This window comes from Agelaius tricolor, unplaced genomic scaffold (assembly GCF_023055355.1).
Source record: "Agelaius tricolor isolate 1412-34295 unplaced genomic scaffold, bAgeTri1.0.p SCAF_19, whole genome shotgun sequence".
NCBI lineage: Eukaryota > Metazoa > Chordata > Aves > Passeriformes > Icteridae > Agelaius > Agelaius tricolor.
The window spans coordinates 6,589,416-6,615,918 of NW_027269279.1; the positions used below are offsets into that span (position 1 = coordinate 6,589,416).

The 26,503-nt window shown below is 38.0% G+C and overlaps 1 protein-coding gene across 3 annotated transcripts in view; it reads right to left on the bottom strand.

Annotated features, from left to right (window-relative positions):
• Nucleotides 1-26,503, bottom strand: part of TRRAP (transformation/transcription domain associated protein) — a 75,963-nt gene that overhangs the window by 28,858 nt on the left and 20,602 nt on the right. For all 3 annotated transcript variants that reach the window (XM_071444038.1, XM_071444036.1, XM_071444037.1), the window contains 31 exons: nucleotides 25,833-26,050; nucleotides 25,527-25,724; nucleotides 24,846-25,106; nucleotides 23,734-23,895; nucleotides 23,330-23,426; nucleotides 22,759-22,880; nucleotides 21,179-21,349; nucleotides 20,377-20,445; nucleotides 16,518-16,637; nucleotides 16,080-16,199; nucleotides 15,573-15,737; nucleotides 14,983-15,164; nucleotides 14,514-14,712; nucleotides 13,971-14,099; nucleotides 13,093-13,359; nucleotides 12,342-12,548; nucleotides 11,323-11,481; nucleotides 11,102-11,236; nucleotides 10,821-10,931; nucleotides 9,834-9,980; nucleotides 9,309-9,522; nucleotides 8,498-8,623; nucleotides 6,707-6,853; nucleotides 5,353-5,555; nucleotides 4,554-4,675; nucleotides 3,486-3,699; nucleotides 2,548-2,727; nucleotides 2,065-2,211; nucleotides 1,342-1,461; nucleotides 766-1,053; nucleotides 73-210 (listed from right to left, as the gene is read on the bottom strand). In XM_071444038.1, the coding sequence (XP_071300139.1) occupies nucleotides 73-210; nucleotides 766-1,053; nucleotides 1,342-1,461; nucleotides 2,065-2,211; nucleotides 2,548-2,727; nucleotides 3,486-3,699; nucleotides 4,554-4,675; nucleotides 5,353-5,555; nucleotides 6,707-6,853; nucleotides 8,498-8,623; nucleotides 9,309-9,522; nucleotides 9,834-9,980; nucleotides 10,821-10,931; nucleotides 11,102-11,236; nucleotides 11,323-11,481; nucleotides 12,342-12,548; nucleotides 13,093-13,359; nucleotides 13,971-14,099; nucleotides 14,514-14,712; nucleotides 14,983-15,164; nucleotides 15,573-15,737; nucleotides 16,080-16,199; nucleotides 16,518-16,637; nucleotides 20,377-20,445; nucleotides 21,179-21,349; nucleotides 22,759-22,880; nucleotides 23,330-23,426; nucleotides 23,734-23,895; nucleotides 24,846-25,106; nucleotides 25,527-25,724; nucleotides 25,833-26,050 (5,138 nt within the window). The remainder of the gene's footprint in view (nucleotides 1-72; nucleotides 211-765; nucleotides 1,054-1,341; nucleotides 1,462-2,064; nucleotides 2,212-2,547; nucleotides 2,728-3,485; nucleotides 3,700-4,553; nucleotides 4,676-5,352; nucleotides 5,556-6,706; nucleotides 6,854-8,497; nucleotides 8,624-9,308; nucleotides 9,523-9,833; nucleotides 9,981-10,820; nucleotides 10,932-11,101; nucleotides 11,237-11,322; nucleotides 11,482-12,341; nucleotides 12,549-13,092; nucleotides 13,360-13,970; nucleotides 14,100-14,513; nucleotides 14,713-14,982; nucleotides 15,165-15,572; nucleotides 15,738-16,079; nucleotides 16,200-16,517; nucleotides 16,638-20,376; nucleotides 20,446-21,178; nucleotides 21,350-22,758; nucleotides 22,881-23,329; nucleotides 23,427-23,733; nucleotides 23,896-24,845; nucleotides 25,107-25,526; nucleotides 25,725-25,832; nucleotides 26,051-26,503) is intronic.

A 26,503-nucleotide genomic window follows, 5' to 3' on the forward strand; every position in this document is an offset into this window, starting at 1 on the left:
TTTTTCCTGCTGACCAGAATATTTATCCTGACAGTAGGACTACTCAGATAATTTCTAAAATCAAGACTGTACCTGTTCAAAAAAGCCATGCTGTTCATAGGCAATGGCTGTTGCTGTCTCTGGGAATTTGCAGCGTTTCTGCCACAGCCCAGCCCACATATCCTCCTCTTGCAACAAAGAGTAGAGCTCAGCAAGGGAATCCAGGATTTCCTGCAAGGTTAAGAACACATATTTCTCCACAGTTAAGCTGTCTTTATAAAGCACAGTAGGTAGCAAACCCCATGTTCTACACTAAGACAAGCTGAGAGAAACATGGAAACAGAGAAAGGCCTATAAAACTTAATTCATTTTTTTTTTAAACTCTAAAAGGCAAGAAATTAGTAAGAACCATGTACTGAAAACAACACTGCATGACAAAAACATCCTAAGGCTTGTACACTGACTCTTGCCTATCTTCCCTAACACAACAGATTAAATCATAAAAAACCAAAATTTTTAAACAAGTCAATAATACAATAGGACGAGGAAACAGCTTCAAGTTGCACCAGGGGAGGTTTAGATTTGATATTATGAAAAATATCTTTACTGAAAAGGTTGTAAAGCAGTGGAACAGGCTGCCCAGGGTAGTGCTAGAGTCACTGTCCTTGGAGGTATTTAAAATACATGTAAAATGTGACACTTGGGGACATGGTTTAGTGGAGGACTTGTCAGTGTTAGGTTTTTCTCTCCATATTTCATAAGGTATTTCAATAAATATAACACTACCTGTTGAGGAGGAGTTATGCTTTCCTGCTCATAAAATTCTGTTGTCTGTTTAGGCTTAATCTGCAGACTGAGTCCTTTTTCAAAGGCTTGATGTTCCAGCATGAGTGTAGAACGAAACCAGAGGTTGTGAGTCTTCCCCAAGTATTTCAGGACACAAGGTCTGATGGGAATGGGAGGAACACACTGTGACATTGCTTCCACAAAGCAGTTCAGGGCACTTGGCTGGCAATCCCTCTGCACCTGATGGCTTCCACTGCACAAGAAAGGGCTTATTTCCCCTGCTAGAGCCTAGAAGAAAAAACATCATACTATCAGTCTATTCAGATTCTTCAATTAGAGAAATCAGATTTAACATCTCTTTAGTACAGGGAACAAACACTTCAATAAGTACATTTCTCTCTGTAAAATGAAAGGCCCTATTTCTTTCAAAAGATGTATTGATACAGGTACACAGCATTCAACAGGCTGAGAATGGCAAATATCTCAAAGCTAGTAAACAAAGTCACCACATTTTCCTGTAACAGCAGTCATTTACAAAGAGGAATCTGCAAATGGGAGAGAGAGAGAGGTTCTCACATGTTGCTGTCTGTCAGATAAGATTTTCCAAAGTCGTGAAAATAGCTGTATCCAAGTCTTCTCTGCCAAAGGTGTAGAAATGTGGCATAACTGAACAAAGGCACTCAGCAACGCTCCCGTCTGGAAACAGACAGATGTACAGAAATAGGAACATACAATTAATCCTGTGGCAAAACAGTTCAGTTATACTGTTGTTTCAGTAGTAATACTAATGCCTTTCAACAAAAATTTAATCCTATTTTCATGTTGATCAAGACTCTGATTCATTACTGCAACCATCAAAAAAAAAAAGAAGGAAAAAAGGAAGATGTTCATCATCTTGGTAATAGGAATAATCAGGTTAATTGGATACAGCTGTTGCTAGTGTGGAGTTATTTAAACATAGCTTTCAGCTAAATTATTTTCTTAGAAATTATTTAATCATAAGATGCTGATACACATTTTTGATCCTATACCCTGTGTTTGCCATCACTAGTTTCTGAACTGAATTGTTAAAATATACTTATGGTGAAGAGGGATGATATTTAATTTTGTAGGAAAGAGATACAGTAATAACTAGCAATGAAGTGAAGGCTAAAGAATTTTTTACCATAGGCAAATAAGAAACTGCAGATTGTAAGAGATGTCTACATAAGAAAACTCAGCTGAAAAATGAGAAGTGTGAGATAGATCAGTTTGAAGTTTTAGGATTAAAGTGGCTTGTCACCAACAACCTGCACCCACCTTCACTTCCCGAAGGGAGTCGAGGAATTTGTCGTGCCGGTTGGTCAGCATGTGCAGCTGGTTGCCAATGTCCTTCTCTGAAAGTTCCTTTGTTTTGGGAGTGCTGGTCTGATCTCCTGGAGCCAATTCAATGTCTATTTCAACATCCTACACAGAAATCAACAACACAGTATGTAAAAATAGGCATCTTCTGTGTACTTTTGCTTATTTTCCACACTAGAAAACACCTTCCTGATCAATTTATTTCAGACCTCACTGTTTCTGCTCCTTCTTCAGATCTGTAATTGCCTAGAGTGCTGAAGTAAAGGCTAAATTAATAAATGGGGGTTCTGAGAGACCCAAGCATGCTTAAACCACAGGAGACATGAACAATCTGCACACATCATCTTCATCACTCATTCTCCAAAGGTATCTGGTGAGAAACTAGGAAGAGCTGAATTCCATTAGAGAGATTGCTTTCTCCACAGTATTTCCATCAGTTACCTCCTCTTTGGATTCGCTGTTCTCCCTCTCCCGAGGCTCCTGCTTGACGTGAGTGACCATGGCAAAGGCTGCCCTGTCGTGGCTGTCAGCAAGGTTGATGACATTGGTGATGGAGGGCAGCATGGCCCCCTGGCAGCTGGTGCCAATCGTGGTGTTCCTCTCACACACTGCCAACAGCAGCTGCCACGTGGAGAAATAACAAGAGTATTTGAACATACATTTTACCACAGAACTTCAAAGAATGCATCACTATGGTTTAATATTTAAAAACAAGAAAAAGTTGCAATAGTAAGTTTAAGGCCTATTTATCACCTTTATTAATAGAAACTCCTAGGCCTAAAGGCTGTATTTTGTACTTCTTAAAACATATATTAAGTGTCCTCAATCTGCTAATAAATACAGACTTTTTTACCCTAAAATGGATGTTCACAGTCACCTTAAATTCATGCTTTAATACCCATATTGTTAAAATAAAAGGTTTTGTCCCATTTTATTTTAAATAACACAGGCAAAGATGCGATTTCATTTCAATGCAATCCCACCTAACAGCTGTCATACAATTAGGAAATAGCTTTAACAGTTTTCTTGGAATCTTCTCCTATAACAATTCTTGGGGTTTTTTTTCCATAGTCATTATCAATTAAAAGAGATTGTTTTCCTTAAGAAGTATTAACCTGGCCATTAGGCTTTTGGCAGAGAAAACAGATTTTAAACATTTCTATTAAAGCACTTCCCAGGTATCAGCATTTCACTGTTTAGCCATTGTATATATTTTTAAGCACCACAGGAGCTGAGGGAGCAGACTTGGTATTTTCAGCTTTGATACAGAAAATACACTCTACGAAACACACACCACACAATGCTTTTGCACACAACAAGGCAAAATGAGGACCAAAACATGTATCTAACTGCATTTCTGATACAAGCAGTTTCCCTACCTCGATGCACTGCTTTATCCAGAAGTGATTTCCCATTGCTTCCCAGTTCTGGGAGCAGGTCACATAAAGCAAGCGCTCGTACACGCGGCGTTTCATGGAATTGTCAAAGACCTCAAAGAACTTGGCTCGGATGAGTGGCTGGGCACAGCGCAAACCAGAGAGAAATGCTGGCTCCAGTTTAGCTGTAAGTTCACTCCCAGAAAGATTCTCATCCCTAAAATGAAGGAAGATGAAATAACAGAGCCATTAGAAAGAAGACTCCTAGGTTTTGTATAACAGACTAAAACCTCCAAGAGATAACATTCTGTAAAAGCCCACGCATGACAAAGATCCAGGTTCAGTTTTTGAGAGAAACAGCAAAGAAAACATTGCTGCTTGTTGTAAAACTGCCCAGAACTATCAGAAATACTCTTTCAGGATAAAATCTTATCATAATTGTGAAACACCAAGCTACACCTGTATGGTGTTTGAAATGACAAATGGTATTGATTGATGAAACTTTCTGAGCACTGTGTGCACACAAAAGTTTTGCACAGTGAACCAGAAGAGTACAGCAGCAAAGTGACTGCAAAATAATGGGAAGGAGTAGCACAACATTAAATACCTGGCATTTGTTGATAAGGTGACTATTTTAATTATTTCATTGTGAGTCAAATCTTCAAGTCTACCTAGCAAAGTAACTCTCCTGAAAGTGTAACTTACAATTAAGTTTCAAGGAAAAATAATCTTTATATCCCATAAATGTGAAAAGACAGACCTTAGCTGTAATCACATTGTTGAGAATACAGTCAGCTACAAGGATGCCTTGGTATCTTGGGAAAGGAAGAAGTTGGGGTGGAGGTATTTTATCAGTGCCAAAAGTAAAAATCCTTACTAAGGAACTCCTGTTTTCAAATTGCATTCCATAAGTATGCACTGTGGTCTCAGTAAAGTGAATTGATTTTGCACTTTAGGGAAAAAAAATCCCTTAATTCAGACCTAAAAGGATTAATGACATGTTATAAAGTTCATATATGGTACAAATTATGAACCAATAAGCTGCAATAAGTGATTAATTGCTATAATTACCTATAGACATAGTTAACAAGGTCTAAGAACTGAGCATTTAATTCAAGGTCTTCTGGAAAACGCTTTTCAATGTAAGTCATCATTTTCACCAGTAAAATGGACTTCTCCCGGAGAGTAGGTGTCTGTGGTAAAAGAACACAAGATTAATTTTGTCAATTCATCTTTAAACATACAGAGAACTAGCACATTCAAACTACAACTCAGCCATTCTTTACAGGACTCTGCTTCTAAACTGAAAAAGAGCTTGGTAGGTCATAGTTCTGAAAAAGAAAAATAACTCAAGCACTTATCATTCTAATATATGCTGGAGAATTTTAAAATTGTGACTAAAAATAAGTTTAAGTTGTTCAGGGATTAAAAAATTCTGATGTATATTATAAAAAGTGTAGGTCCTTTTGTACAGCACTAGGCTGTAAGAGCTCAACTCTTAACAAAAATATGGCAGATTGAGGAGGCCACAAAATGTTACAGAGTAACACAATTTATACCAGCATTAGTCATCTTCCCCCTGAAGAGTCTTTCTATCCAGGTTAATGTGAAGTATATTTTAAAACTTTAAAGGAAGTTCTCCACAAAGCAGCATTTGAGATCAAACACCAAATAAAAGCCTATAAAATGCCAAGTATCTATAGCTGCAGCTATTTTCACAGGGAATTAAAATAGTCTAAATACCATCAAGGGTATCTAAACATATATAACAGATCATTACAAACCTCATTGTCAAAACTGATGAATTATATTGGCTAACCATAGTAATTTAGTATTTGAGAGCAATAATGACTTCATCTACTCAATTTACCTGATTAGCTGCCATTGGGGAATTGTTCTTCACCCACTCCTCCACTATTTTTACCACTGCACGAAGAATTTTGGCATCAGTGGATTTTTCAATGAGAGATGTTAGAATAGCTTGTATAAAATTTTTCCTCATTTCCATGCTCATCACAGCCAGGCGAGTTTTCACAAGATCCAGACTCAGCATTACCAGTTCACTTGTACCTGCTATGGATGCAAAAAAAGGTTTAGAGTTGTGTACACACCTATGAACCACCTAGGAAAAGATTTTCCAGATAAGATGCTGTAATTTTTAAAATATGCCTGCAAATTTATCCCCAGAGATAATATGTTCAGAATTACTACTTTACATTCCTACACAACTAAGGCACAACCCAAGGCCAGCTTGAACAGGGCATTAGCAACTGTCTAGTGGAAGGTGCCCCTGCCCATGGCAAGGGGTTGGAATTGGATGATCTTAAAGCTTCCTTCTAACCCAAGTCATTCTATGTTTCTGTGACTTCTTTCAAAAACAAATCCATTCAAAATCCTAACGGCAAGCCTGCTCTTTCCTTTCTGCAGATCTTTAGTAGAAGGTATTATAGACCCCTAATTCTGAAAAACTACAATTAACTTTGTGAAAGACACTGTCTGTGATGCAGCTAATTCTCTAATTCTGTTCAGCTAATTTCCTGAGTTGCTTATCAATGAAGTTTAATAATTTTCCAATTGTTTCTCAGTGTTAATAAAATTTACAAGGTTCTCAAAAATTAAATTAAGTTTGGGCTGAGAATCTAACAGCAACAATTCTTTCCAAGTGTTTACTTCAGTAGCTTATCCATTAGTAAATTACAGGGCCCTCTACCAGCACTTAATTTTCTTCTACAAGAACATCTGATTTTTTTCTAATTCATTTGACAACAGACAGCATTATACTGACTGAAAGAGATGCTAAAGCATCCACTTCAACAAGTTCATTCAAACACAGTTGTTCCAATATTGTAAGATAGGAAGGAGTAGAAAAAAAAGTGAAAGCACAAAGCAATCAAAAAAATTCAGCCCCTCTCCCCTCAACCCTCTAAAGCTTTGAAGAATTTCACTTCTTCTATTTATGCTGCAGCTCAGCAAATGCTTCACTAACCCTTCACTGAAAAGGTTGGGCTAATACTGAAATTCATATATTAAGCAGGTAACTGGAACTCATAAGTGCATTTTTAGCTCTCAATACTTTGGGGTAGCACTACTCACTAAGGCTGAAGTATTTTTCAACAAGTTACAATGCACACAAACCCTGCAGAGTCATTTGAATCCCTTTAGGATGAAGGTATTTTAATACTTTCCAATACTACTAATCATTAACAGACTGTACAAGGTAATACCTGTGTTTGCTTCTGCTGCTCCTGCTGTTGCCTGTGGATTCAGGTGTTCCCTGACCATCTTCTGCAGGGACCTCATGAAAACTGAGATCAGCCTGTCAATGTAGCTGGGGTTGTTGCTGCATGCAGATTTCAGAATCATCAGAGTCCCTAGAGATAAAAACAAGGCTTGAAACTTCTCTTGGGCATGACCTGAGTAAGGTACAGATGCCATGAAAGAAGGATGGGACTACCCAGGTTACAAACATTAGAAATCTGGAGAGATCTGGATAAAAATTTCAGTCTCAATTTCAGTCTCAACTTTAATTTTGCACTAATTAAAGTATTTCAAAGTTTTGCATACAAGTGTGTGATGAACAGCAAGGGGAAAAAGGGAGGACAGGAAGAAAGGGATTGAGAACAAATACTTCCAAGACCTTAAAAAATGCAACTACTCCTAACATCGCACATTTATTTTAGTAGAAAAAAGCAGAAAAACTTTTAAATTAGCAGGTCCGGGTTTAGTAATTAAGAAATAAGAAATCATAACTTGGGTATTCTAATCTAGAAACTTTATAAAGTTTAATAAATCAGTTTCTGTAGACTGAAGAAGTTAATTCAAGTTGACTACTTCACCCTTAAAAAAAAAAAGCACACACATCCTGTACAATTATCCCTACTAAAAAAAACCAAACTACTGCAACTTTCTAATTCAATGGATCTACACAGCATATCTACAGAAACATGCTCTGATCATTGAATGGCTCCTGCCAAAGTTTTGTTTCTTTTTCTGATCAATGGGCACAAAATCTGGCCCACAAAGCTCAGCCTCTGAGCCACAGAATTACTACAAAATGCACCTCCTGACAGCTTGATTGTGGTGCTGCTTTTAAGGGAGCTCTGGACAAAATGTAAGAAACATCTTTCATGGTTAGTTTGATGTAAAGTACCTCCTGACATCTGACAAATAGGCAATTCCCAAGGTACAATTACAGACATCTACACAGCTCACAGAATAGAACAGTGAAGGACATTTGCCATTTAAATCAGCAGGTTTTCCAACATTGTACAATTTCAGGTCTGTATTACCAACACAACCAGTTGTGGGCCAAACTCTATTATTCCTATATATCTCTGTCATTCTATTATGTAGCTGAGCTGTCTAGCAGTTCAGTAAGTACAAAAAAAAAAAAAAAACAAGAAAAGAAAACCATTTCAGCTCTTCAGAATGGTCTATGCTAAAAATTCAGATTTTGTCACCCCAAAAAAATAGTATTTTTGTAATTTCTTGATTACTGAGAGTTTAAGGTCTATAAATACATAAATCTTAATACACAACCTAAATCAGCTAATAAATGAGGCTTAAAAAAATTAAACAGAAAGGCAGGAACACATAAGACTCTATACAGATTCCTTGAACTATTCTGTTGTATCTCAGAGGACCTGCAGGATTTGGTTTTTTCCATGTAAGAAGGTGCCAGTAACTTTTACTTTATTTTTTGCCTAATATCAATATTGCACCTTTTCCCTATGCACTTTGAATACAAAAGGCTTCCACCTAGCAGATCTACAGCTCCCCACCTCCAAAAATTGCTCCCAAGTCACTTCAGGGAGCAGACAGAACACAATGAACCCCCCTCCATTCCCTTTTTTCACAGACATGACATCCTAAGCTCATTTCTCAAGTTAGCTTCAAATGCTTCCCACAGCTTTTCCTCTGCATTAGATCAGATTTATGGAAAAGGAAATTTGTGACAAAGACATGTCTCATTCAGGGGCATTCCCACAGAGCTGCCAGGGGTGTGGGACACCTACCAAAGAGCTGGGAAGGGTTGGCATTGGTGGCTTTTTCATAATTAGTCAGTCCCTCATAAATAACCTTCCCAACTGCAGCATAAAGGCACTCCAGCTCTTCGTACTTGGAAGCCACGCTTGAGGTACCTGCAGAGTTCAGAGATGTCTTTAGTTTTGGTAACACTACCCACAGAACAGGCAAAGAACAGTTCCACTGTGAATGTGCAGTCACTAAAACATCACTGGAGTCTCACACTGTCAACAATCTAAGATGACACAAGCAGATCCCTCACTTATATAAACCTCTTTATTATACCAGTATGTCTTTGAGAATTCACTTCTTCTGAGTAACTCAATTTGATGAGCAGTCTTACATTACTGATTTACCTTTCTCCAAGAAAATATTATCTAAATTAGCTTCTATTAAGGCACAGCATATTACTTATTGCCTTTCTTTTTTACATTTTATCTCCCTTCCTTGTTTCAGCAAAACAGCAAAACTTAATAACTAAAAAATTGCACTTCTAAAGCTGAAAAATTCTAATTGCAAAAATACATTAAATTTATAGCATGCATTTCTTGAACTAAAGTTATGACAGCCACAGGTTATTAAGTTTTTATGTCAATGGATAATGATGTATTCCACATGATTACTTCTTTCAGCTTTTCCTTTTTTAATCAGAGGTTGAAAGTGCAAGCTAAAATGGACCATTAAATGCAGGAATCATAAAACAGAGTATTAGCACATTCCAAAGAGTGCCTTCATCACACCCCTCAACCACTTAAGTTATGCAGCAATAAAGGATAAAAGGAGGAAGAAAACACCACTCACTTGGTTCTGTGGGGAAAATTCCCATCAAGCGAGACAGCAAACTGTGGACAGCCCTCAAAACCTTGGTGTTCCCACAGGTCATACAGGCTGCTACCCCTCTTTGGAGGGGCTTGAAGCTGCTCAGGATAGCAGGGGGCTGTAGCACAGTCAGCAGGAAGCTTAAGACCTCTAAGCCAGTGCAAATGTTGGCAAAGTTGGCCTGATTGGGCTGCTCCTAAAGAGAAAGCACACAAAAAGGCAGTGAGTAAGGGTAAACAGGAATTACACAGATTACTAAACTCAGATCAAATCTGTTAAAACCTACTAAGAAAAAAATCCCCCAAAATAAATAAACCACACCAACCAGTCAGTACTGCAGCTCTACAAATTATAACCACTTCTGCAATTCACAAACTTAACAACTTATTTATTTCACTACAAAGAAAAGATTAGCACTGTAAAAATCTATATCCAGATATGACTGGTATTCAATCATCCCACATGCCAGGGAAGCCTAAAGACCTACAGGACCAGAATGTTACCTACCACAGTCATGAGCAGCTTATCAAACCACTGCAACTTCAGTTCTGACTTGGGCCACATGTCTGGCCTCAAAGCTGTTTTCAGAAGGTTGACACAGCGTCGAGACAGCAACTCCCCAGGGGATCCAGCAGTGTTGGAGTTGTCATTTACCTAGCAATTAATCAGAGTTAACAAAATGACACCCTTTTGGAACCAAGTCATTAATTTATTACTCGTTCCATGCAAGCATGTAATTTCTTATTTCTGAAATGGATGAGCTTATGTAGTTTTATCAGTACAGTCACACAGCATTTAATGCATAAAAAGCTGACAACTAATAGTAAATACCAGAACTGGTGTCCAAATTGCTAGCTAATTAACCCAAATCACCCATCAAAGGTGTATTTAAACAAAAGTTTCATGCTATCCTATATTACTACAACTCTGAACATACTCAAGATGGTTAATCTTTACTGTTTGCAAGGTATCCATAAACATGTGCAGCTCTTTACTCAATTCATCTTTATACTTAAGAGCACAACTATTTTGTGCAATGGACTGTGGGATATAAAATCCCATGCTACTTACCAGCTGAGTCTGCTGCAGGAGCAGAAGCCATAAAATTTGTCAGCCTGGAGACACACCCAGATAATTTTTCTCATTCTAGAAAAGTTAATTCCCTCCAAATTTGGTGAAAAACTTTAGCTCTACACGCTGCAGGAAAGTAATTCCATGTATAGGATTTTGAAAATAAAACTACAATCATTACCCCTAGCTACAGCCATTCCCTATAAAACTCTCTTAATATTTTGGGATAAAGTATTCTTGACATTTAACCTAGGCAATAGAACAAGCATACATTGCAGCATCACCCAAATATGTAAATTAATCATGAAAAAGCACAGAAACATTAGAATAATCCAAGCCTAAAAGGAGCTGTGTGAAAAGAGGGGTTTATGGGTTTGGCTGCTACTCCACACTGGTATCTGCATATCAGAATAACCACAGTACCTGGCAAGCAATTCTAATCAGGAAATTCACAACAGTGTCTGTGTGCTGCTTGTCAATGGGCTTGGCAAGGAGGGCATCAGCTCCTGGCAAGGACTGGCTCCGTCCAAACACCTGCATGCACACAAAACACAACAGCCCTCAGCCAGACTGAAGGAGGAAAACAAGAACAGATTTAAAGTGCTTGCTAAAGCTAAGACCAATTCAAATTAGGGAGTTTCGAGTCATGTGGAAAAAACCATTACACTACTTAGAGTCTCTGAACAATCCTGATTTTCTCTTACAGCACTTATTGCTCCTGTAGCTGTCCTGAATCGTTTTACTTCTTGGCCAGAATCCACAGACAATCCTCTTTTAACAGCAGATGAGGCAGAACTTGCTCCTTCTCCACTTGCACTTGAGTCCATATCTGAATCTGGCTGAAATATCAGCAATGTGCATGTTAAAAAAAGGACATTAAACTGTGGAACAGTTCAATCTTTACCCATTTATTTTGATTTCCTACCTGCTGGTCTTTGATTCTTTGCAATTCCCATTTAATAACAACTTCAGCAAGATCCACAGCTAATTTTCTTTGCTCTATTGTAACACTGGGAGTGAAGCCCAGTCTCTGCATGGCACTAACCATATGCTGAACCAAGTGATGTCTCACAGGATAATAAACCTGAAAAAATGGTTTCACAGAAATGTTCGTCATTAACCAGTAACATTCTACACAAAACCTACAAAGCTGAAATAAAGCAAAATTGTAAAACAGTCATCAATTCCAAAGTTTGCTAAACCTGTACCACTTCAAATTTTGCAATATGGAAAATTAACTGGTGCACTGAAAATAGTATTTTGGCTACAACTTTCAGTAGTGACTACTGATTTCATGCATTCAAATAAACATGTTCTTTTTAAGACTCATGGTTTTTTTCAAGGACCAATCACACCAATTTTTTCCCAAACATTTTAAAGAGCTTCAACTTACATTTGAGCATACTCAGATATTCTTTCAAAAATATCTGTTGAGGCATCAATTCTTGGAAAATGTGTATTAGCTGTCCCTTTGGATTGCATTTTAATACATGTTTTCAAAAATGTTCCTATGTTGACATTCTGCACCATTCCCCCATTTGTTTAATGTTTCCCAACATACACTGGCTGCAGATAAAAGTGATCTAGTTAATCCCACAGAATATATAAAGTCATACAAAAAAGGATTACTCAAGGATGGCAAAGAATATGGCTGTGCACTTTGTTTAAAGAACTTTTAGACCTGTTAAAGAACACTGCTAATGCATGTGCAATGAATTAATCTTGCAGACTCTAAACTGACATTTGGAGTTCTAACTTCAGTCATGACAGAGCTTAATAAATTATTTGCTATTAAACAGTTGTATTCAGTTATAGATAAGTATCTTTACAGACAAATGATGCATTTTGAAACTAAACCATATAAGTTATGCTGTTTTTCTAATCAAACTGTTCACCTCTTTGATACAGGAGATACAGTGAGTACCAGAGTAACAGTACAAGTACCTTGAAATGTTGTACTATCAAGTGCAAAATATGTACTAGCTGGGGCACTGTATGGCCCTCCTCCACAATGATTTTTCGTGTCCAGTGAGTGAGCATCTGGTGTCCATCCTCCATTCGAGCAGGCACAGCTGGAGTCAGGATAGCCATGGCCTGCCTGACAATAGCCCGGGCTTCCATTGCATGTGCTTTGAGAAGGCTGTGAAAAACCTGAACAGCAGAGCTTCTCATCAACATCAATACTGCAGGCATTTACAAAAACAAAGCATTTATAAAGAAAGGGAGACAATACATGTTTTCTAAAAAACACAATTTTTCTCTAAAGGCGCATAATTTGCTAGAAACACCATGATACATCAGCAGCAGAAGGATAGAGCATGTACTTCTGTTTCCCTGTTTCCTTCACATTCCCTTTCCTTCCTCCCTCTTCACTGTCCAATTTGAAGTTTTCCCTTGGTCCCCACATTGTGTCTCAACTGAAGCATCTGTCTCTTAAGTGAAGAAACATTCCCAATTTTGCTAATTCAACCGAAATGTCTACTTGTCTTACTTACCCTTCCTGCTTTCATTTTTCTTCACACTTCTTTCTATACTCTCCTACTCCCAAGCAAATCTGTATTAAACCTTTGGCCTGCTGCTTCTTCATTTGTTTGTAGTGTTTGAATTATACTCAGCATTCAAAACCAGCTTCTACTCCGAATCTTACAATAAAAGAAAGCACTCCATGAACTTAACACAAGCCCGTGGTCAATACCTGCAGAACAATCTTCTTGTGAATGGCAAACTTGGCAATGATGTGTGCCAAGAGCAAGTGGCCACTGTACTTGCAGGCTGGGTCCACGCAGGCCTTGGACAGGAGGCAGGGCCAGGCAAAGGTCATCAGGCGCCGCAGTTTGCTGTTCCTGTTCTTGTTGTTGTCGTGGATGTGATGGGGGGCATGCTCCACCAGCAGCGTGGCAAACTGCAGCAGGTAGATCCTCAGAGAATCCAGCATATCAGCCTGCTTTTCTGGATCAAGTACCTAGTTCCAGGCAGGATCAAAGAGAGAATGAAGTTGACAAAAAAATGACTTTATTATTATAAAGGCAAAGTCCCAAATTTTTGCTTTCTGAGTGGTTTTTAAGAAGACTAAGAACTAATTATAATTGCTTTCTTGACTCAGTTCAGTACCCAAAAACAACATCCTGAAGTGTGAACCTTTAAATTATGAGCACATCTGGGAACTCCCAAACTGCTAACCTGTAGAAAGATATAAATAAAATACCCCAACCCTCATCTACAACAACATTTGCTTTATAACCTCTGACTGGTTCCATGAAATAGCAGTGAATTAGAAAGACACTGATGCTGGGTCATGGAAAGCTTTCCTTACAAAAAACACTGGGATTATAGCCAAGTAAGGCCCATTTCTAAAGCCACATTCCAAATCTGAAAACAGCATAAACTGAAAATTGTAGACCCATCCTACTGACGACTAATGGACCTCACATTCAACATTATGAAGCAATTCAACATAACAGACCATCATATTCAGAACAGAACAACTTATTCAAAGCAGGATGAAAAGTCAAATGAGAGGAACATCTTTTTGTTTTAATTTTCAAATACTTCAATGTAAACAAAGACTGTTACCTTTGTTATAAAAACACTAGTGATGCTTTCTGGATTATCTCCTTCTGGGTTTGGGGGGCCTAACAGCTGTTCACCTTCTCCTTTTTCAAAACTGTACAAGAAAGCAGGATTCAGGATATGTTGCAGCACCTACAGAATATAAACAAAGCAAGTTTTACTGTACTATTATATTTCTCTAATGGCAGCCAACACTCAAGTACTCCCACATGTAAACCTGCCTGTTGGACACATTCACTGAGTCACAAAAGGAAACTATACATAAAACCCCAAGAAAAAAGCCACACACCAACTTTTTCCCCCTCTCTCTTCCTTCCAAGGGCATAGATTCTTAGAAAGTGTAATCAAAGCAGCAAGCATTGAGCACAAGATGAATTGCTGTCTCTGTTTATTATCGCTCTTCTTCAGGTATGATATTTTCACCTAAATGACTCTGCCAATTATCAAACTCGTTGACATTTAAGTAAGGAAGTTTTGTTGCCCTAGTTCCCAAGAAGAAAATTAAACCTAAATACCAGGCTTCTTTGATTTAATTGCTTTAGTTACCTTGGCTTTGAGCTCATCTCCAAAGTTTGGGTCATTCAAGTCTACAAACCGGAAGAACAAAGCTCGTTTTTGGGGGATACTGTAGTTTTTGGGGATCTCTTCTTCCATGTATTCCTTTAAGAAAGTCATATTGCAGAGAAATCGGCCCGTAAAAGCTCGAAGCAACTGGAAGAGTAACTCTATGTCACCATAATTCCTTCTGTGAAAACACATAAAATACAAAGCTTCTGTGAAAAAAATACACAAACTACTATGCTGATGGAATTCATCTTTTAAAGGAGCAGAGAAGCAAGAGCAGCCAGTACCACAGACATGGTTTTAAAGCTAATAGCAGTATTATGAGATATATTACACTTTCTCTTCAATAACTGCAAACCATTTTTAGTAAGTCTATATACCTTTACAGTATTTTCAAAATTAAAATTAAAAAAATACATGCAGGGTCTAGGAACAAAAGATTTTTACGTACTTGCAGTAATTCAGTAAGCAGTAGGCCAACAGCTTGGGCTCTTTCCAGTTTGTTGCAGCCATATTCTCCTTCCTATGTCTCTCCTGAAAAGCTTCACTCACCCAGACACGTTTCAGCTGATTCACCAAGGAGTGTTGATTTGCTAACCAACATTCATCATTCTTAACAATAATACTTATGATCTGTCCAAAGCAAAACAAGACAAATGCACAGTCAACACACAAGAGATCTGTCAGGAGAAACAATGACATATGAGGACTTGCTTAAGGTCAATTAAGGGTGCTAAAATATTCAACAGCAAAACAAAAGAGTGAAATACAAAATAGTTTAGGTTTAAAAAAATAATTATGTTTTGTTGTCATGCTGTCCTCTTGTATCCTACTTGACAAAAAAAAAGCAGAGATAATTTGAGTCTCTTTTCCTTTCTCAAAGCAGCTCTGGCTACAAACACTCCACATTTTTACAAGTGCTTTTCTATGAGCTGTAATACACACACACACACTCTCACTGAAAGCCTGGATGTAAGAGCCTTCTGGTAGCTGAAGAGGTTTCAGCTATCCAGTGCAGAGACAAACAAGATAAATGAGTACCTTGATAGCCTGGAACTGCAGGTCGAGCCGCATGGTGGTGGTGCTGGGGGAGCCAGGTCTCACGGCTGCCTGGGCACCCACAGGCAGCAGCAGGGTGATAAATCGGTTGGGATTAGCTGCCAGTACATCCCGCAGAGGTTTGGCATCTTTATGTTTCAAGAAACTCTGCAAAAGGGGAAGAAATAATTTTAATAACCTTTAAAAGCCAAAATATCAGGCGACTATATCATCCTGTAGCTTTTATATGCCACACTAAAGTTGCAGAGGTTGTATTTCATGGATATAAAAATAACATCTACACTTCAGGAATAGCCTTACATGATCTGGAAAGGTATAGAATCAACACTTCAGGACAAACAAATACAAAACCAGAAACAGGAACCTTGCAGTCAAGAGTGAGACCATGATAAGGACTGCAAGGTCATACAAGCAAAAAACATACAAAAGATGTTCGTCAGATTTGTCAAGTTGAGGGTTTTTTCATGCTCCTCTCCCCACACAGCTTACCATAAACATTCTGCTCCACTGTGGATCATTTAAAGTGGCTTCCATCATGAACAGCTCCACAGTCTGGGATGGATGACGTGTCAAAAACTTTATCAGTGGTTCCCTGAATGGACTGCCAGCCTGAAAAATTCATAAACCTTAAATTAAAAATGGAGAGTATAGAGTATTTCCCACTAATTTACTACCACTCAGAAAAATACATTTGACTTGGCATTCATACAGATACAGAATGTTCAGAACTTGCATGAGAATTTATTGATACTTTCAAAACTTCACTTCTAAGGGTGTAAGGCAAATGTTAATACCTCCTAAAGGCTTGAAGAGCATATTTCAGGATCAAATGTTCTCACACCATATTTAAAATATTATAATTATCATACACTAATGTTCAAGACTATAAAGCAAAAAAATTTCAGCAATGTTAACTTCCACTTTTACCTCAATTAACATTGCTCGTTCTGTTTTCATAACAACTTCCAGAAGAGGTTTAACCAGAGTCTGTGGGGCAGCTGGGATCAGATGGAATAAATTTATGATTGCTGAACAAATCTTCATTTCCTACAGGTAAAAAGAAGGACAATTAAATAAATATTACTGGCTATAATGTATAAAAACAGTATCACACACCTTGCTTCTTTTTTTCCCCTCTGTATTAGCATAGCCAGCAGCCAAATGCAAAAGGTTAGCATAAACACAGCATCTACTTACCATAATGCATGAAAAAATTGCACCTGTGGAAGTCTGCCCTACCCCCTCTGGTAATATCATGGTTTAAATTTTATTTTCCTTTCCAGCACAGTGGTGTTTTGCAGGTAAGAGCTAAACACTGTAATGATACTGCTGATGAGGGAGTTACAGAGTGCTCACTGCTCTACACCAAGTGGGTCAAGTATCAAACAGCCAGACCTCCCCCCTAAACAATTTCTGCCATACACCCCACACCCCCAGATTACACATGAAGAGAGATTCAGCTCTCTCACAGCACTGTTCAGCCTATCTCACAAACAGCTGGTTACTGTAAAGTCAGCTCTGTTCTCTCACTAGATATCAAATTCTCCAGAAGTCCAAAATCATTTTGCATTTTTTTCATTGTGTGATTTAAATAGAGACTGTATTTCAGCTAGCTAGGGTGTAGATTTCCTGCAGTAAGAAAAGGGAAAGGAAAAAACAAAACAACAAAACCACCCTCACCATCTCTCTAAAACCAAGTTGCAGCATCCAAGATGATTTTATCAAGTGCATTACATTTTCTCAACTGAATTTAAACACAAAGCATTAGGCTCCACTCCTTTAACCTGATCTGCCCAGACAGACCCCACAAGACCCCTCTCATGAACTGAAGTTCAGGGCTGAGAATACATAAAAACCTCTTGAAACCACTTATGCCTTCACAGAAACTAAAAATCCTGCTCTTTCTGGTACAAACATGCTCAACATCCTTAACTGCAACGTGATCAAAACAGCTCTGCACAGACAAACAGAAGACAATTCACAGCACTGCAGTCAAAGGCACAATGCACTGTGCCCAAAACACAACGATAAAACTAACAAACCACAAGTTAAAAGAAAAAATAAAACCAAACAAAACAACAACAAAAGAAACCATGACAACCAAAAAAGTTCCTGGTGCCTGCACGGAGTTTCTCACCTCTACCCTTCCGTGGCAGGCTGAACCAAAGCAGATATCACAGCATGAAAGGAAAAAGCCCACAAAAATATCAAATAAATGTACAAATCAGCACATGCCATTCTTCAGGCTGCAGTCTAACTTCAGCTCAGTTACTTCCTCATCTCAAACAGAAGGAGTAGAGACAATGAGTATCTCACATGCTCCAAATTGTCCTTCAAAGAACTGGATGAAATTCATCCTTTTTTCTACTTTGACATTGATCTGAAATAGCTTCTCAAATATTTAAAAGTGAATAAAAATATAATAAAGATGATTAGGTCAGGGGAAACAACATTTTAGCATCTTTGAAGACAAGTTTGGCCACCATCTATTACAAAATCACTTTCAGTACTTGAGCTACCAAGCTATGAAGTCCTCTACACTCCTCCTAGGCTGTGATGCAGAATTTCCACCATGGAAATTTCCACCCTCTCACAAGAGGGACAGCTGGAGGCAACCATCTACTCAAAACTTATTCTTTCAATTACCAAACATGACCTGAAACCCCATGCCTTTCCTTGGAAAGTAAGGGAAGAGAGGAAGGAAGAAAGATTTAAATATTTTATTCCCTAGACCAATGAATTAGATTTTAATCACTACTTTATATATTACATTTTAATTTGTTCATTTCTCTAAACAGCCAGCTCACAGCTCAGGATCACAGCAGGACTGCCATAAATTATTTAGGTGAACAAGGTTCAGTTATTCTGGCATCAGTGTGGATCTTTACAGCAGTCATCACTATGCAGCATTTCTAATTTTTCAGTTTGTCTGCAGTTAACCATTTTCATGTGAAAACTCACTCCAAAACCTTTTAACTGTTCTGTAAGAGGCTTTTCTGACCAGCCCTTATCTGCACAATGCTGGAGAACTGCCTGACACCATCATCAGAGGGCACCTTCATCCCATGCTGCTGGAAAGGATGGAATGCTTGGACCAGCACCAGCACAGGGAGGGCACATCAGGCTTTCCTGGTCACTCCTGTTCTCCACTGAGTGTTTAGCAGCTCCTCTACTCAACCCCACAGTCTGAATGATCCAGCCTACTTCCCAACACTGCTTTTAATGGGTGTCCCAGATGCTGGAATCTCACTAGGATCGTGAAGAAAGGAGAGAAGTGAAATGCCAGCTGCAATAACTGACCACCAGTTTCACTGTCCCTGTTTTTCAACAGCACAATGTACATACAGACACATAAACACACCCTGCCACAGGAACTGTACAAAGACCAAGCTGTGTGCTCCTGCAGTTGCTTAGAGTTTTTATTTTTAAGAAAACTTTGGAGCAACAACTAGGAAGCAGAAAAGTAATATTCAATCAGCTTTGCATTGACACAATTCTACTTGAAACATTTCCAGACTTCTCTTGTCCCTCAAGATGTGACAAGTCCCTCAAGATGTTTCTCAAGTGTCTGGTGTGCACTCCCCACCCAACTTATCTATCTAAATACATAACTACACAGAAAACATCAACAAAAGACATGAAAATCAGGGGAATTCACAAGTAAACATGACTTAGTGACAAAAACTGTACTGGAAGTGCCACATTGTGGTTTAAAAGATTATTGCTACAAAAAGATCTGTAAGATATCTGTAATCATCACATTTGAGGAAAAGTGAATCCCAAAAGTATATGAAGGCCTTAGAACTACTCTGGCATGAATAAAATGAGGTTAACTGAAAAATGCACAGTGTTAAGTTAAAATATAAGAAACCAACCTTACTCTACTTCATTAGAGAACATCTAGGTCTAATATAAAGCAATGACCAAATTCAGATTAAAAGCTCTCTTTGCAAAGACAGGAAAGAGAAATGAAAAGCCATTAAGCCATTTCCATGTTTTGAGGGAAATAAAAAGCCAATGTAATTTTCATTCTAATTTGAGAAACAAAGACATTAATAGAATTCCCCTCATTTTTTCTTAGGTGCAATCATAAATCTCAACACTTAATAAAAGCATTTAGTAAAATATTAATAGAATTGTGGGACCTCTGGTAATGTACAGGAAACTGCACTGAAGCAGGAATTCCCATCAGTATTGCTAAGAGCACACAGTATTGACATTACACTGCACAGTTTTCCATTTATAAAGGAAGTGATCAGCTTCCCATGCTTCTACACTGAGGTCATTAGTTTCACTGGGAGAGTGATTTTAATGTGATCCCAACTAGTAAATATTGAACTTGGTTTAGGTAAATTACATTTTAAATTAACTGGGATTATGTTATCATTACATATAATTTTCAAAAAGCCATATTATGAACATCAAACATATTAATGAAAAATGGGAGATTACGCTGCTGAGCTCATCAGCCATTCCAGTGAACAGATTTCTAAGCAGAAAATCCTGAGGGGGAAAAGAAATAAAAATGCTTGAGCTTGAGCTGCCCCCACACTAACCTAGAACACTCTCTAAAGTAACCACTGTCAGCAGATAAGAAGCTGCTCTTACTGAGACTTCTAACAGACATTCAATATTCTACATTCAATCCAACAAGTCTGTTAGCTTGTAACAAAGCATCAGCGTGTAATCAGTTATGGCAGCATTTACAACTGAATGAGTTCTTTAATTCCAAAACATTAATACTATTTATTCTTCTCTTCTCACACAAAAGCATTCATTAACTTACATTTCCATCACTCCGTTGTCCACCTTTGTGTGTAATAACTACAACCTCCATCCATTTACGCAGGTGTTGCTACAAAGAAAGGATAATTAGCATTATTCTTCTAATTAGACTGTTCCATTTTAGCATATGCTACAGGAGACAATATAGAGGCAGAAATAATTCTTTGAAGGAAACAAAGGGAAAAATTATCAGTTATTTTCATTCCCTCAAGTTGAAAAGTTTGCTGTTGCTAGAAGTCCTCTCCATATTCAAGAAAGCAGGGATTATAAGTACACACACACACATATATATATATACACACAAAAAAACTTAAATCTGATAGTCTTACACTGTGATGACTTGCTTGATGTGTATGTATTTAAATATTTAAATATTCATGCAAAGGGGATAAAGAATTCACACATTCAGTTTAAACACTGCAAATAAACAGAGCAATACCTCCTAAAATTTCATAAATCAAGAAAGCACCAAAACAGATTAAGTGCATTGAGAAGTAAAATTGTTAAAGGTGCAAGTGGCACCTTGCTTAAAGATAAATTTGTCCAAACAAACGTTAGCAAAACTAGTTATGTCTTCACTAAAAAATAAAATCTTTTAACTTTTTGGTTTAGAAGCCCTTTAGAAATTTACTCAAAATGTTTAAAGAAATTGGAGCTTTTTATTAATTGTGAAACAAAAATATTTTACTTCCAACATATACACTGAGTCACTGCTGAACTTCTTTGATTTATCACCAACAAGAATAGTAGCTAGAAGAAAATTTCTTCTGGAAGAGCTAAAATAAAAACGTGGATGGGCTCACCATCATCTGATCACAGAATTTATCATTGAAAGAGTTTGGGAAAAGCCGAGTGACTGAGGTCAGACGATTCACAACATTGAGGGTCAGGCTCCGATAGTCCCCCAGCATCATCAGCAACGGCCTCATGTGGGTATGGATTTGATCAACTTCTATGGTAGCTCCTTCCAAGAACTGCAGGAGAGTGCACAATTAAGATACAGGTGGAGAGGGACGTGACTTTTGTGCAAGCATTTTTCTTGAAATAGATTCAGCTGACTTGATTTTTCCTTTTATTTTGTTCCTTCAATACAATAGTTCAAACATCTAGTGCTGGAAATTGACACAGTAACAAGATGGATTTGGGAAGCACTGAGGTATTTCTGACACACAGCAGGACATTCCATAAAGTAATCAAGTAGGAGATCGTAATTACAGACAGACTGAAAATCTGCTACAGCTATAAATTAAATACACAGCTATGAACAAATTACTTACACACTATATTAAGAACTGCCTGTGAATCTGGCTGAAGGCAGTAGAGCAAATTTCTGTGTTACAATCTGCATGCATCCTGAGCAAGAGAAAAGGTCAAAAGTTCCTGGCTGCAAGCAGCCAGAGAGAATATTTCCTGTCATAACCAAATATCCTGTGGGCATGGGTTTATCCCAGGAAAAAAAACAATCACACAAATCTGATGTATAGGTCAGAACAACCCTTATTTGCTACCTCTCAACCCAACTGTGCTGTTAACAAGCCATAAATGATAAGTAAATTCCCTCTCATGACCACAGAGACATGAAAAGTCACACAACCTCTGGCCAGTCAATGGCACAAACAAATGCAAACTACCAGTATTACTGCAGTTGCATTCTCTGCTCCATGTCAGCCCATCTACACAGCACTACAAAGAGGTTGTAATTAATTTCATTAGCTTCTTTCTTTTCATTTAAAAATATGGAATTAAAACCTTGCTGAATCAGAATTAGGCACAGCTATTGAACAACAAATCATGATGAAAGAATATCCTTTCCTGTTCTTTCAGCCTTTATAGAGGATAATGTAGCATCCACAGGTCAGACAGGGCAGTGTCAGGGACTAATTCTGACCTCAAACAGGACAGCCAGGGTCCTGATCCTTAAGGTAACCATCACACTGTGATGCAGGTCTAACTCTGCTATCCAAAACCAACTATGGGATCTCCACCACTTCTTTTAGGAACACAGACAAAACATACAATTTTTACAATAAAGCCAAGCCTGCACATTTGCAAAACAGTTGAAAAGGACTGAAGCTATTTAGAAGACCCATTTACAAAGACCAGACCAACAGAAAGAGGGAAAGACTGCACAGAAAGACTGGAAGATTTACCATGGTCCTTATCCAAGAGCTTATAATTCTTAATTGCAACCTGGATAATTCTTTATGGCAAAGTTCAAATCCCAAACAAACACATCTGACACAAACTTTTATCAGCATCACTAACAGAAACTGAACAGAGCAACAATATTTCCTGTAGAGAACTTTCCCAAGAAGTCTTGTACCAAGGAAGTAAAGCAGAGAGAACAATGATCTCAAAAGGAATGTTGTTTAAATACAGTCACCTTTCTCATGCATGCTTCTCCTGCCTCCTGCAGCTCGTTATTTGTTGAATTCAGTGCCTTGAAAAGTGCAGCAATGATTTTCTCTCTTGACTGAGGCAAGTAATTGCAGGCAGCCAGAGCATCTGCAAATATCAAAGTAAATTTGTTCTCTTTGTTAACTCAATTTCAAAGGAGAGGAGAAAATAAACCCTAATTCTACACTGCTTCTCTTATAGTTTCTTTTTATGTCATCTCAAATTGCAGACAACTAAAGTACTGTAAGCATTGCCAAAATCAACAGGCATCATAAAATAGTAAAAGAATGAGAATTCTATTAACATTCTATAGTTTTCCTAATGCTTTATAACATAATTAATCTTAAAATATTTTGGGTTCCTTTCAGAAAACTGAATTCTAGTGATTAAGAAGGCAGCAATACTTTCCCATTATTCTCTCCATTAAACTGTAACCTCAGGAGAGCAGTCATCAGTCTTCCAGTGCCCAGGTTTTCTGCTGATCTCAGGAAGCAGACTGCCCATTGCTCACAAGGACATTTAACTGCATCAAGCCTTATTTAGGAGGTTTTACTTACTTAAGGCTGCAATTCGAAGAGGTACAAGTGATGGAAGACTTTTGTAGCAAGGTAGTTTCATTAGGGCAGCATCTTCAGCCTCACACAAATTCAGTAACTAGGAAAAAATAAACAATCATTTTAATATTGCTACTCACATTTAAAACACCACTATCCCACCCCCACCTTTACAGACAGCTTTTTATCTACAGCATTTTTTTTGTCTTAACTCAAAAGCAGAGGATCTTCTGCATTGACTGCTGCAGGCAAAGCAGAATTCACCTGATGTTCCAAAAGGGAAATTCTTGCGTTTCAGTCAAAGTTTAAAATGCACAAAGAAAAATATGTATTTTTAACAATGAAAGTACTGATGCCATCATATAGAAGCCTCTACATTCAAAGATGAGAACATAAAAACAAAGTACCTCTGTGTAGAAAACCTTGTGTTCCACAACATTCAGATCCATTGTAAACAATCTGGGCTGCAGGGTTGTGCAAAATGTATTTCCCTCCATCAGTCCAATCTGGGCGTTTGCAGGTTGGTGCCGCAGCAAATGCTTTTTAGGAGGAACCATGTCCTGGAGGACCTACGTGATGGAATTTAGATTACTGAATTAGCAGCCATTGAAATGACCCCACAGACACAGCCACTGAGAAAACACCATTAGTCATGGCTCTAGGTTTCTATCCATTTTCTACTGTGGCTCCAGATGTGTCTGGAGAAGAAATTAAGCTAGAGGAAAAGTAATTCTCTGAATTACTTTGATTCACAGTCAGTTCACAAAAGAGTGGAGTAGCTGTAATTAATACATATTCTCTGTGAACAGATCAATGATATTAAATAACTTCACACAACATCATGAACAACAAAGAAATTCATAGACTGAGGCATTTCAAACAGTCAAAAACCAAGAATATTTTAAGCTCCTAAAACATCAGAAAACCAAGAAAATTTGTGTAACTTTTTTTCATTACATCAACTTTTCACGTTCCTCATTAAACAGCCTCAGCAAAGTAAGATATCAATTAGGGAATCTCAGCACAATCTGGAATATTGTCATGGCCCTTAAGACTTATGTGCATTCAATTATCTTCCAAAAGACTAAACAATACCAGTTTTAAGGAGTATCCAGCCAAAAGTTATTTCAACCAGCTTTGAATTTTATAGTCTCTTTCTGGATAGGGAAAGGCATAGCAATAATGCCACATATTTAGAGAATAACAAAACTGAGTGTGAAAATGTAGTGTCTCTATGGTCTAGCCTATGTCTGATTGGTGGCAGGATGAGCAGCCCATAATTTAAGGAAGTAAATCAACCTGAAGACAGTATAACTACTGGCTAAGAGTCAGGCAGAGCCTGTATGAATCTCTGTATTGTGTATGTTTGAACAACAAAAGTTAGCAAATGACAAACATATGCCATCAAAGCACCATGAACTTAATTCATTAGTGTGCAAAAACATACCAAGAAAGCATTTCTGCAAATCCAAACTGGAAAACAACTTTAAGCTCTGGTTCAGTAAATATTTCTGCTTACCTCTTTGTGTGGCTCCATGATGACTGTGACACTTTTGCCAGTGACCTGTGCAAGCACCTGCAGGGAATGCATGGCTTGTTTTCTCACAGTGGAGTTTGGAGAGGTCACTTCTCGAACAAGGTCATGTGTGACATGATGGAAAGACTTTTCCTGTGCTGCAAGGATTTCTTCTGTTTTTTCTTCATCTTTTAAAGGAGTTGCACATCTAATCAAGAGCTGTTCTAATGTGGTCTTTGCCATAGCAACTGCTCCATTGGAAACCTGAGGCATCAGAGATCATTTTTATCAGCTAAATACAGAACAAAGATGACAAATCTACACATTACTCATCAACTTAGAATTTGATTTTGATGAATCCTGTGATTCTGATTTCCCACTAAGCTTAGTGATTCTGTGGTAAGTGACAGTGAATCTGTGTTCTTTTGTGATCTACATGTGGCCTGTACATTTCTAGTCTAAAAGCAGTAAGTGTAATCTCAAAAACTTCAGCAAAGTTATGTGGAAAAATCTGACCTCATTCCTAACTTCAGATCTTGGTTTAAGTTAAAATTACTAGAATTCACTAACTTTTGCAGGTGAAATGCATTCTGAAGTTCAGCAAAATCAGGATTACTAAGAGTTCAATCTGTGTGAATTTAAGATTTTCCCCACACTATTTGATGAAATTCATTCATTACATACCTCTCCAGTTAGGTCCATCATAACAAAGAGAAGTGCCTTCAGGAAAGTCTGCTGGTTCTGGAGGACCCAGATCAGTGGCAGCCGTTCCATAAGAAATTTAATGGACACAACACCCCCTAGTTTAGCATACCAAGCTTGTTCATAGCAGCAAGCACACAGACGTTCCACAATGTATGAAAACAAGGGAAGCTGACAAGCCTGGAAACAAAGAAATTGATCAGTTTCCTTTTCTCAGCTTACTGGTAGCCTCCAGAATTTTAGAAGCAAAATGGCATTGGCATTTCAATACACTTTTAAAAATCTTACCCTTTCCTTTGAGCCCAAGATGATGCTTGCAACATCAAATATCACTGCTAGGGCCACCTCTCCTATTTTGCAGAGCTCCTTCTCCTCATATGCCATGCAGATGGCTATGGCATCAATGAGCACCAAGGGATCCATGCCTTTGGACCCATTTTCTTCACTGTGAAACATGGCTGTGCTAGGCTGGCTCCCAACCTGATAGCACTGCAGCAAGAAAGGACCTGGAATTTGTAACAGGGAATGGGGGGAGGGGAAATAAAGATAAAACAATGGATATTTCAATATGAATAGTCTTTTAATTAGATTTTACCACTCCTTGGACTAGCTGATGGCAAAACCAGTAAGCCCTGTGCCTATTTGCATATAAATGGATTGTAAGGCATCCTTCACTCCTAGAAGAAAAAAAGATTACATCTACTATCTTCTTCTATGCACTAGAATATGCACTGCAAGAAGATTAATTAAAACTGAGGAGTCATAAAAATCCCAGTTACATTAATGTGACAATGAAGAGTGATATGCTCATAATATGCTTTTCCCAAATTACTTGTCATACAGCCCAAACAAAAAGTTTTCTTCTTGGATATAAGACACTGCAATGCTCCAACATTTACTTAGTTCCCCTCAAGGTCCTTCAAAACCACAACTGGAAACAAACTAATTAAAGACCATCT